The sequence below is a fragment of the Caloenas nicobarica genome, chromosome 2, assembly GCF_036013445.1.
Source record: "Caloenas nicobarica isolate bCalNic1 chromosome 2, bCalNic1.hap1, whole genome shotgun sequence".
Taxonomy (NCBI): Eukaryota; Metazoa; Chordata; class Aves; order Columbiformes; family Columbidae; genus Caloenas; species Caloenas nicobarica.
Window position 1 is genome coordinate 87166183 of NC_088246.1, and position 12858 is coordinate 87179040.

General features: G+C 38.3%; 1 protein-coding gene across 1 annotated transcript in view; it reads right to left on the reverse strand.

Annotated features, from left to right (window-relative positions):
- The window catches only part of TRIO (trio Rho guanine nucleotide exchange factor), a 255708-nt gene that overhangs the window by 100288 nt on the left and 142562 nt on the right, over positions 1–12858 (reverse strand). Inside the window, 5 exon segments of the mRNA XM_065629284.1 lie at positions 1303–1418; positions 6146–6260; positions 7668–7817; positions 8898–9089; positions 10529–10648. Of these exon segments, the coding sequence (XP_065485356.1) occupies positions 1303–1418; positions 6146–6260; positions 7668–7817; positions 8898–9089; positions 10529–10648 (693 nt within the window).

The following is a 12858-nucleotide window of genomic DNA, read 5'->3' on the forward strand; positions in this document are numbered from 1 at the left end:
TCTTCCAACTTCCAAACAAAAATCTAAATGAAAACAGCAACACTTCCATTTTTTGGCTAATCAGTGTGCAGTCCATATATGGTTTGGTTTGCTTTGCGATGACTGAACTCATGATTGCTGAAAAATGGGATTTACAATGAAAATGCTGACAGAACATTATCTCCGGTGTTTGACTGTTAGTCAGTAATCTCTATACAAAAGCAAGTAAGTCATGTGCTTGGCAGAGGTTGGAGTTAAGGTTATTCAAAAGTTGGGTGGGGGGCAGGGAAGGGGTAGTGGTATTGTTTTGAAGAGGTATTAATCTGTAACTTCACTCCAAGATTTATCTTGCATTACTTTATTTGTGAAAGCATGAAAGACAGACTTTAGAAATCTTTCAAGAGATCAAAACAGACCACTAGTATTTAAGATTCTGTCTACATTGGCTGTCAGAAGGAAATAAAAAATTAGTTTGTTGAGTCCTTTACAGTAGATCTAACTATATGTCACACTATGGGCATTGTGTCCTTTTCTGAAGAACAGGAAGAGACAGCTTCCTTTCTTTGTCCTATATCCAGTCAGAAAAAAAAAAAAAAAGAAAAAAAGAAAAAAAAAGAAAGAAAAAACAGAAAAAAAAAAAAACAAAACCAAAACCAGAAAAAGCCCCCCACACCATTGCAGATCATTCCAGTTACTAATTCTGCCTTGGAACCCCCTTATTTTTATGGCTTGTGTTTTGATTACTGAAGGGGAATTTTTGTGTGTGATAGTTACTTAATAGTTCTTTCCAGACTGATAAATTCAACAAAATACAAGTAGATCTACCATGCAAGAAAATCACAAAACCAAGCACATGTAGAATTGCAAAACCAAAGTCATTCAGCTATTATTGTTTCATGAATTATCCAACTTGTCAGTTTTCTAGAACTGCCAATCAACTTAATTAGATGTTTTTTTTCCCCCCAACGTCTGAGAAAAACGTTGCTGCCTGTTACTTCTCCAGTCAAATTAGGTGTGTGTATAAAAGTTAACAAGCAGAACAATTTGTCACACACAAGCTTGCAGAAATGAGATTTGCCAGTACCAGATCGAGTTGGCAGAAGCAAAACACTACTTTTAAGGTACAGCAGTAAAGACATATTGTCTCAACAGATTTAGTTGTTTTACATTAAGGAAAAGCAAATAACCTCACTTTCTATTTTAATCACTGATCTTTCAGCCATTTGAAATATTTAAGTCAATAGCAAATTTGCTATTATGGGACAAGTCAGTGTATGTCCAACCTCGATTACATTGAAGAGCATTTTTATATAAAACCCTCACCTGTTTGGCACTTCTTTCAAACACCACATACTGTTGGCATTGATCAAGACGTCTTTTACGCATGGTCCAATAATGCAGCACACGGTTCTCCCTCTGGAAGAGTTCATTCAAGATATCTGAAGAAATGAAAATAGTTTGAACAGCGGTTATGACAAACCATTTTGGAACATCATATTAAGAGCAGCTGAATAAAGTACTTTATACTGTAGAATTTATAATACACTTACTCTGTCTGTTACTCTGTTTTGCTCTTTTCCCTTATATTCATGAAACATAGTGTTCCTCTTTCATCATTGTTTACAGAAATGTTGGTTAAATAAACTACAGATGCAATTAAAAACTAGAGCTGCACCTTTTTTGTCTCAAATATTTTTCATACAGGGACTGCCACTACTTAGAATTGAAAATGTAGTCTGATAACGACAGTTCTTGACAGGGTTTCCTCAGAAAGAACAAGCATGCACAAGTAATCACAACACGCTTGACATCTCATATTAATCACAATAAAAAAAAATTCTGAATATTCCGGTCTCTTATAAAATATTTTAATAATTTAATACACATGAGAAAATACATAACCTTAGGTCACTATAGGAAAAAATGTGACATAAACAGATATGAAACGTATAGAAACCCAAGTAATAAAAACCCCACACAATTATTAAGTTTGTAATTCTCCTTAAAAAAAAAAATCAAAACGAACAGTAGTATAATTGAGTAAGCTGACTTGTTCAAATATGAGTGTTCATTGAGCCTTTGGAAAATTCCCAGGTAATCAAATAATTAACTCCGCAACTTGCTATTCCATTCCTGAGTATCAGAAACTGTCTGCCACTGAGAAGTTCCATCCAAATTCCACTGTTAACCTGCAATTCCACATGTCTGGCTTATAAATTCTTCCTGGATGGCAGAGACAATATGCTTACAATATGCAAAAGATTTTATCTGAACTCTGCTTCTTTAACACTAATTGTTTTTCTTCAAACAAAGAAATACCAGTAGTTTCTTGTGAAGCTCACTTCACCCACTGCTTCCTCCAGAGTAGCAGTACTACCAGAATTTGTAGCTACTGCAAACCCAGATGGCAACCTAAAATACACGGGAATGTGACATTCAACCCAATGGGAGGTCTACCAGACGCAGAAAAAGCCACAAAAAGGGCTCATTCTTCACAATAACACTTTACTTGCTTTTCACCTTATACCCACAGCTGGCTATTTTCCATAATTACGAGCAGAGGTTATCAGGTGCTAGGCCTCTTAAGGCCTCTGCATTCCCCTGCTGCACTGTGCAGGTCCACCATGCCTTACATCCCAAAAGCTGACAACGTCAAGAAACAGTTTGACAGAGAAGCTCAAATAAAGGGAGCTTGAGGGGAAAAGCATCTCTATCTCTGTCAGTGATCTGGGACCAATTACAACCACTTGTCATAGCCTCCCTGAGGATTATGAAACCTGCCTACATCTCTGCCAACATCCTCCTCCTTGGAAGCACCGTATTCCCACTTGCCACAGAGCATTGAGATCACCCAGGACTTGCATTTGCTTGGAATCTGGTCACTGTGGCCAAGGTTTTCTTCCCACCTCAGCTGATCTGTCCCTTAGCCAAGCCATGAGCTGATCTGCTATGAGCCTCGCCTGCTTTCTCAGTTTTATTTCTGCCTTACGTCACCTCCAAAACGCTTGCTCAGAATATATACTAGATTTTAGGGGGCAGGGGTACACAATTATCATTATACAATGCATACACCCAACCGGACACATCCTATAAAAAGAGACATCTTGGTAATGATGCGAGTGAAGTAGCTCTGACAAAGAGCAAGCAAGGTGAATTTAGCTAATTGGAACAGCACTTGTTCTTCCAGGACATGATACAGATGGCAAGACAGTGAGAGATACTTGGCTAGGCACTGTTCGTGTTACTACCATTAATTTCTTGGACTGACAAAGAAAAATTATTCTATAAAATACTCAAAGGAAGCTACAGAACACCAATGTTTAATACTAGCTTTGGATGAACAGCTCTATCTCAACCCTTCTGAACTACAGTCCCCACTGTTTTTATTTTCTTTGATTCCAACATTTGTTAGGATTGTTTCCTAAACTTCCAGTTTATTCTCCAGGCTCAGAGAGCTTTCAGCCATCTCTATGCATCCTGCACTCTCTATCTTAAAATATAAGCACCACTAGACAAGTTCCTGCACTATGTTCAGTTGCAGCTTGTACCGTACACAGCAGAGGTAACAAAGCCACACATGAAATTGGCAGTGGAAGCAAAGACAAAGATGCTTCATTTCTGAGCTTACAGCAATTGTCACCCACTGAATCCACCTGACATAGCACAGTTTCAGGCCACAACTCCTTTCTAAAATTCAGCTTTGGCATAGTGTCTGATACAGTATTTTGATACTCTTAACTGCAGGTCAAGGAAATTATTTACACTGGTATGAAGGGACAGAAGGACACCTCTCAAAATTCAGTACCATTGTGATTCCCGTTTCCCATGAACATGTGCTTAGCTAAACTTTATCTACATGAAGATGTTGCTTTTCTAGGTATCGTAATCTGCAGCTGGGAGTAAGGACAAAATATGACACTGAACAAGATGTTTGAAAAACATGCAGCACTTCTGCAGAAACTCAAGGGTTACTCAAGTTTTTAAAGTGTTCATTTAAAGTGTTCATTTATATACTATATAAATCACTCTACAAATCACTCTATAGATCACAGTCAGTCTTTCAGGAATTCCCCTGCGTATGCGCGCATAATGGTCCAGCAGAACACGTGTAGCCTCCATTTCACCAAAATGAAATAAATACTATATTTTTTCCCCTGTCTATTTAGAAGAGAGATGAAAAGAGATTTTTTTTCCTTACATGCATATTTGAACAGGAAGATCAGAGTGAACTTTTAATATCATTTGGCCAGCTACCACCATACTATTGAGACCTAAAAGGAAGGAGTCCTGATTAATGTTTAATTCTCAGAAGCATGTATTACATGGCTCATGGGGGAAAACGTGTTAGAGCACATAGCTTTTTTTTTCCTGCTTGGGGATTTTTGTTGCTTTTTAAGCATGTATCATTCACCCAAGATTTTAAATGTACACAGAACATGCATAACACTACGGTTCTGACATACAATTATTCTTAAGCACACTAGCAGAAGCCTTTCTTCTCTTTCCTCATCTGAACACATTTACTTTTCTCAGAATGACTGTGTCTACACAGATTTCAAAACTGAATTTTTATGAAGTTTGTCTAAAAGCCCTAACATTTTTTTCTTATACTCAGTAAGTGTGGTAGCTACAACTTCCTACTTGCCTCTGCTTTGTTTTCTTTGTCTACTACTAAGAGAACTAAGTAACAAATGAACTAAGTAACAAATGACAGTAACACTTCTTCAGTTACTGATACTGCTAGCATTTGTGTTGAGATTTTTGTTTTGTACAGTTCTATAAATGTTGATGCCTTGGGGACAGAAATAAAAACAATCGTTTGACTTAGCTCTACATGCTCAAAGTTTCAGCTGACACAAAAGTATGGCCAATACTGTATTATCTTTCCAATACAAAAAATTCAACACAGGGAGATTTTCAATTTGAGTCCTGTCTGATACGCGGGTTAGTTTAACACAAGCTATCTTTTCCCCTTGTATTATAGTAAAGCAAAGCAGTGAGCATGTCCTTTTCTAACAGAGTCATCATGTAATTTAGAGTGGAAGTGACCACTGGAGGCCATCTGTTCCAATCTCTTCCTCAAAGCAGGATCAACTTTAAAGTTTTTCAAGCCCTTGTTCAACTGAGTTTTAAAAATTCTGAAGGGCAGAGATTCTACTACGTCTCTGGACTACCTGCTCTACTCAGTGCTTTCTCACTCTTGCTGTAACACTTTCTCCTTATATCCATTCAGAATTTTCCTTGCTGAAACTTTTTCCTCTGGTCCTATTGCTGTGTTCCTCTGAGTTGGGCTCCATCCTCTGCATAATGCCCCTTTGGGTAGCTGCAAATAGCAAATAATTAGACTTCTCTGTTTTCGAGTCTGTAGCATGGCCTGAGTGTTCTGCTTCAAAACGCATTGAGAATAATATGACTGGCAAATAAATTAATAAAATGCAATATTTATTTCTGAATCTCTCTGATCGCTGTTCTGGCTACCCCCCCACCCCAATCCATTATAAATACCCTATTAATTTCTGTACTTTTGTCCCTGAAAGCCCTGCAGATTCCTCTCTCTGCTCCACTCCCCACAGTGCAGGTTACACCTTAAAGCTGCACTACATTGACTTAATCGTAGCAAAAGCCAAGCCTCATGTAATAGTTCTTTTCTGCCTCACCTCAGCTACTACCTATCTACACATACAACTTAGACAATACGTCAGTTATCCTGTACTTCCTGAAGTTCCTTAATACTAATTCAACTATAGGAAGGGCCCAAGGGCATTATATTGTATCACGTTGGAACTCCCAAGGAACTCGCAGAAAGCACCACACTAACACACTGAGTAAGCTTACAGTGATCAGCTGCCATTTGGCTTCAGACCATACATTATCATGTGGAAGTTTACTATCTCATTTTCTCAACAAAAGCAGCACATTTGAGTCCCAAATTGCAAGAAGATTAAGTGTAAGCAGGAGATAAATAAATTCAAAGCAACTTCATTTGGGTGTAAGAGAATTTGATGACTGGCAGCTTCTTCAAAGTGTGCAAGCAATTTTAATTATTTCCTGTTAAGCCTGACAGAACTCTTTCCACTTGGGCAGGCTTCACTCCCTCATCATCACACACACCACAGCACATGATGATCACATTCTTTGGAGAAAAAAAGAACAAGAAACCCCTTACTTTTGACTTGTTGTTCAGGTGCTTTGATGTGTGTCACCATCCCTGGCATGTTTACGCTGTTCCTGTGCAGGTATTTCAGGAAGACATCTGCATTTCTCCGAGCCAGCGTGCAAGCCTAGAGAGTCAACGGTATTACTTTATTTGTAGATTTGTAGAAGATGCAAAAATATATACCCAGAAAGAGACAAAAGACCTTCCTCACCCCCTTTTTGTGCATTTCCCACCCTCTCCAACTTTTGAAAGTGTTGCTTGTTAAATCCTTCTACAAGTAAAAACAAAAAAACCCAAAAATCCCACAACCCACACAAAGACAAACCAAAACACCAATCCTTTTCATGAGAAGATCCTGAAAAGCAATTACTTGCTCTAGAGCTTTCAGCATGACTCAGAGCTCACAGACAAGATTGTTTTGTGTATGTGCCATGTGCCAGTTGAAGTTATTTAATGCATAAACAGAGTGCACATGCTTATGTAGTCACCTGGATATTCCAAAACATCCACCAGTACTTTAAACAAAAAGTAAACACTCCACAGAAGTGAAAGGAAAAGTGCTAAAATATTAAGACATGCCCTTAAAATATTAAGGCATGGCCTCGACAGCTTTCAGTCCTCACCGTTGTATTGCCAACACTCAGCTCAGCTGCCTTTTCATCTTAATGTACACCAAGTACTACATATGGGCTGGCTGCCTCATTTTTAACAAGCAGAACATGAAATGCCACTTTAAAAGGTTAGATAACAGTAGCATGGTTCAATCCAGTAACAAAGACACTGAGTCATTTCTCATATAGTTAAACAGAGATTGGTAACTCATGTGCCAGCTGCGGAACAATCTATTTGACAGTATACTTAGAGCTATGCTAATGTTTTTCAATGTTCTCATCTGTGCGCTGAGAACAAAAAGGCTTTCAATAAAAATAATTATTATACTCTTAGTAATGTTTCAAGGTGATGCTGGAAAAAGCCTTTGGTTACAGTTAGTTACACTGCCTTGCAAGCATCCGTTACATATTTATTCAGTATGATAAATAACTTTCTTCAGTAGGACATTAGTTGGAACAAAAAACTTTCATTTATCTGCACACACAAACGCAACTACTCCCAGGTGCTTGTCTAGCAATTTGCTCCTCCCATACTCTGCTGTAGTCCAAGTATAACTACTATGTGACTGTCACTTCTCTTCCAAAGCAGCAGCCTTTAAGTATTCTTTAGATCTACGGTTGCTCAAAGCAGTGATTCCCAAGTCCTCTTCAGTCACAGTGGGAGACCTGACGTCTACTGAAGTTCAACAGGAAATATATTTATAAAACTGGCTACAATTTTATGTGCTTGGCAGTATTCTCCTCATCACTGGTAGAAGCAGTTAACGTGCCACTTCCCACATCTTTGCAGTTTGGGACATATCTGTAACTTTTGAATGGGCACTGTTGCTTTCTACATACGTTTCAGCACTGTTAGGAGTGAGCATTTGACTGCAAGCTTTCCAAGACACAGAAGACTACAATAAAATAGCAAACCTTACTTTTAGGAACGCCTCTTTCTGTTCCAGGTGTTTGCTTATCATGGGAGTAACATGATCGGTTTCAGAGTTGGGACCCAGTTTGTCTGCTCCCCCACACCAGTCTTCTTCTCGCTTATATTCTTGCTCGAGGCTTTCCAGCACACTGCATACCTATCAGGAAAAAGGAGTCCAACTTAAATACAATTCAGTAAAATTCAAAAATACAAAACTCAAGCCAAAAAACGCAGAAAACCAATCTATCCCTCACATATACCTTAGCTTGTGACATGTTTTGACTAGGACTTAAAAGAAGGCAACGAACTGGCTGTAGGTTTGCAACCATTGGCCTACTTATGTGGAATTGCTCTAGAAGGCTATCCCTAAAGTTGTTCTTTTTTTTCTTCTGCCTCTGTGACTGCATAGTTAAGGATGGGCTTAAGCTATGACTACAGAGGAAGCAACCTTGCCAACCTTCCCCTTAACTGTTCCATGGACAAGTAGGATGAAGCTGATTTTTCTCTGACTACCACACAAAAACCAGAATTACACATCTGAAGTATTTCCATTAAAACCTCTCTGTCACTTGCTTAAGTAAAACTTTTTGGAACAAGCAAAAATCCAACTAAGCAGTTGTACATTGTGTTTCATCTTGAAAATGTTTTAAAAGACTTTTTTTCAATTAAAAATACGAATCTGAGGAATATTAAAGGGGAGAGTGACAGAAGTGGCAGATGAAGATTTCAGGCTTCACCAACAACCACTGCACTTTGGTAATGTACCTTCTTTGAAGTTTGCTAACCCAATCAAGTGTAGCCAGACCAATTAGACTGTAGTCCCTTAGTAGTTAGCACAATTTGTCTACTATTCATATATCATAAAATGGTTTGGGTTGGAAGGGACCTTTAAAGATCATCTATAGTCCAAGCCCCCTGCCATGCACGGCCAGGACCATCTTTCACTAGATCAAAGCCTTGTCCAACCTGACTTAGAGTACTTCCAGGGATGAGGTATCCACAGTTTCTCTGGGCTACATGTTCCAGTGTCTCACCATCCTCACAGTAAAAAATTTCTTCCTTACATTTGATCTAAATCTGGTAAGAGGATTTACTTTTTGCATTATTTGTATAACTGCAGTTGTTATCAAATTAGTAGATATAATCAAACCTAGCCAACCATTTTTTAGGTAATGCTGTTTTATGCCACACTGGAGAATTAACCAAGGCAGACGCAGATCATGTAGCATTTCTGTACCTGTTCAGAAGTTTTATAGAAGGCAACAGAGGCATTCACAAGCTTGAGACGGTCCTCCATCTTCAGCATCAGTTGCTGCCAATGGGAAGCAACTTTCTCTGCACACTCCCGGATCATATCCATGTCATAGTGATTAGCCTGCAGCATCGCCTCTGCCTTCTGCTGAACTTGCAGGGCACTTTGATGTGTTTTCTGACAAGGGATGAAAATTCAGGAGTTCAGTAGAGCACTTCAGTTCCTTTTCTTTAAGACTTCAAAGGCTCACATTTCCACTCTGTTAATGACACTTCTATACACATGCACAAACACTCATCAACTAAAAATAACTGTCTAATATTAGTCACTGCATGACTTCACTATGCAAATACAAAGGAAATAAATCCTGTAGAGATTTATCATCAAATCAACGACTAGCAGTTTGTAAGTAATAGCAACTGTTTAGCATCATTTGCTAGCATATCTGTGTTGCAGTACACTCTTATAATTAGCAATTTCAGGTTGATTTTCTTTCCCTTCATGGTGAGGAAAAAGAAGATGGAAAGGATGTATCTTATTTTGGCTCGATTACTATTACTATCCTCACAGCTCTACTCAAGTCTTTTGCACACCAGTAGTGAGCAAATGAAGGTGCAGGTGTGCAGGCCAATACAAGAGAACTCTCCATTCATTATAAGCAAATATTTAACTGTAGTTCTCTGTGTAAACATATACTTGCCTAAAATCCGGAACCCCAAACTAGAATAAGTATTATTATATCCGAGTGCAGAATGACACAGAAAACACAGAATTCAAATTTCCTAGTCATTTATTCTTAAATTGACCAACACCTAGATGTCTCATGATTTTTATATTTAAGAGCTACCAAAACTCTCAAAATGAGAGTACATATACTGAAAATTGAAAACAGAAAGAAAAAAAAAAAAAAAGAGGGGAAGCATACAACTCCACCAAACAGCAAATGAGTGTGAAAGACGTGCTGCAAGACAAAGTACATCTGAAAATAGTTCTCAAGTAATCATAATATTAATCTTTCAACAAAAGTTCTTAAAAAACGTATTCTATGTACAATCAATATCACCATAAGTCCCTCAATAAGTGCATATAGATTAATAATACTGCATTTCAGTCAATCTTAAGATCTCTGCCTATTTTTTGCAGAGAGATGACAAATCTGATAAGTTTAGTTTGAAGTCATGGCAAGTTGGATGGACACGCCACAACACACAAATTACAGTGAAACCTACTGGAAGCATTAAAGGACCGTACCAGAATACACAAAACTGATGTTTGCTGTTCCATTTACTCCTAACTTTAACAATTAGCATTATGTGCTTGTTTTCTAACAAAGGGAAACACCATTTTCAGTAAAATTACTGTGAACAGCTATCACTTTACAGAGATCCAAAAAGGTTCTCAGAAGACGTGTTCACCTGGAATTGCAGCTGCAAAATGAACAAGAACAAAAACCCCACCTTCCAAGTAAGTGATTTCATCTCTTTGCCACGAGATGATTTCAACAGCTTTTCCTAAACTCAAAATATTGTAGCGTAAACCAAACAGTACTACATTTACAGACTCATGAACTGTAATACAGGACTTCTTGCCTACAGTCACTCAAATGGCACTTTTACCTCTATTGCGTGTTGAAACTGCTCATGCTCCCTCTGTAACTGTTCTGCCTCCTGCAAAGAGCTGGCAGTGATAAGCCCAGCATTTAACATTGACTCTCCATTTCGGATCCAGCCCAAAACCTGTAACAAAAGAGAAGAACATGAAATACGCAATTCCGCCACCAACCAGCAAGAAAAGCATCATTGCTAGGGACAAAAACATTTAGGGTCACATGTAGTACTGGAATTGATGACTAAATAATTTATTAGTATATATTTATGGTGAATTATATGTTCAATAAACAGGGCGAATGACATTCACTAATTTCGCTTAGCTGACCACCCACAGCTTTCAGTCAACTACTATATGCTTGTGGTTTCAGTTTATACATTGAAAAAGGTTGTGTTTCTGAATAGAATTTCAGTCACTTGGAAAACTGGAACAAGTTACACACAATATTTGCCTAGGAGGCAGCATCAGTAATGTAAACTGAGGACATGCAGATTAATAAAAAGCAAATAATTTTAAATATCAATGTTAAGAAAAATGTGGCCATTGAGTGTGTTCTAGCTGCTTAAAGATTTTCGGTTTTCAGAATGTGTTGCCTTTAACATGTCCACTGAAACCAGAGGAATCTCTGGGCAGGGAGAAGCCTCAGGAGGCCACCTAGTGCATTCCTGACCAACAGCAGGAACACGCAACCTCAGGGCCTCTCCCAAAAGATCTGTACCTTGTTAGTTCCTCAAGACTCCAATCTTGCACTTTCACCAGAGGTTTTTATCAACGTAAGTCTTCTTTCTAATGCCTAACACTCAAATCTCTCTCACTTTAATTTCAGCTCATTTCATTTCTCCTGTGCACAACACAGGGGGGAAAAATAACAAAATAAAAGACATCATTTTCTCCCTCTTAGCTTCAGCTTTGTTTTTCCCTCTCCTCTATCACGAACATAACCTGATTCCCTCCTCTAGATTCCTCTTCTCTAGTTAACCAGAGTCTCTTCAATCTCTCCTGTGTGAAGTGTGCAACCTTATTTTTCTCACTGCTCTTTTACGAGCCTTCTCCAGTTGATAACCATGACTTCAGTCAAAAACTTTCATATACTGAGTAAAGCTAGACATAATTCAGGTTACTCACTGTCATCTGTACAACTTTTCTGTGGAACTGCCGCCCAGCCAGTAATTACCCCTGTGCTGTATTTGTTCAGCTGATTATTCCTGCTGGTATATCATGCTCTGTATTTGTCACTAATAAAATTCATATCCTTCTTGCAGCAGAATTGTCCCATATATCAAGATAATTTTGAGCTGTAATCCAATGCCTTCTGATGAACTCAAATCCCTTTTCCAGCTTCTTTTACCTTTATCTTCAAATTTAAAAGCATAATCTCTAACATACATTTTCTGATGGACAACGTGAACTAGTATCCTAATACAGACTTCTAGAGCTTTTTTAAAACATGTTGGAATCTGTTTTCCAGTCCAGTGAGTCTCTTAACTTTTGTTTCTGAGTATGGTTTTCCAGCAAGTTATCATTCATGGTAATATAGTCTCATATGACTGAACTGAACTATTTTAAAAGCTTTAACAGACAGAAGATCCATGTGATCTGCTTTTTCACCTTTTTTTACCTTGGTCAGGAAAGCTAGGGAAGTAAGGCTTAATTAATCTGTTAGCCTTTTCTCCTCTCCTCATCACTGTTCAGGTTTAATAATCTACCTGTTTCAATATTTTTCCTGGGAATTATGTTAAACTAGCTGACCTATAATCCTCCCTTAGCTAATCCCTTCCTCCTTTTTGAGTTCCAGGCCTCCAGAATCTCATCCAATGCCCAGAAGTTTGGAGAAGATAAGCACTAATGTCTCTGACATTATTTCAGGCAGTTTTCTAGGTATTCTAGGATGAGTTCCTTTGGGTCCACTTGATTTAAAAATAACCAGTTTAAGCATCCCTTCTCTAACCTTTTCCTACTAAATGATTTTAGGCCTTTAACCACTGGTAATAAATAGTAAAACCAACTGGATTGGTTTGCGAGCTTGGCAGAGATTTTTGACCCAGGCAGATGCTGCATGTTAGGCAGATCAAAGCATTCAGTCTATAAAGCAAGCACATGGGAGTGATCGCAGCAATAAGTAATCCAGAAGCCATATTTTAGGTGATAAAGAAAAAGTTTGTCTAGCAAACAGGCAAGTGGAGTTCTGGATGAAATGGATACTCTCTTAACTATCTCTCTGCCTCTACCTACTCACATGTCCCTCCCTGTATAAAATGGTCACATTTTCCTTTCCATGTTGTTTTTTCCCACATTACTTCAGTGAGCATCCTCTTCCCTCTATCTTCTGAGGTTTCCC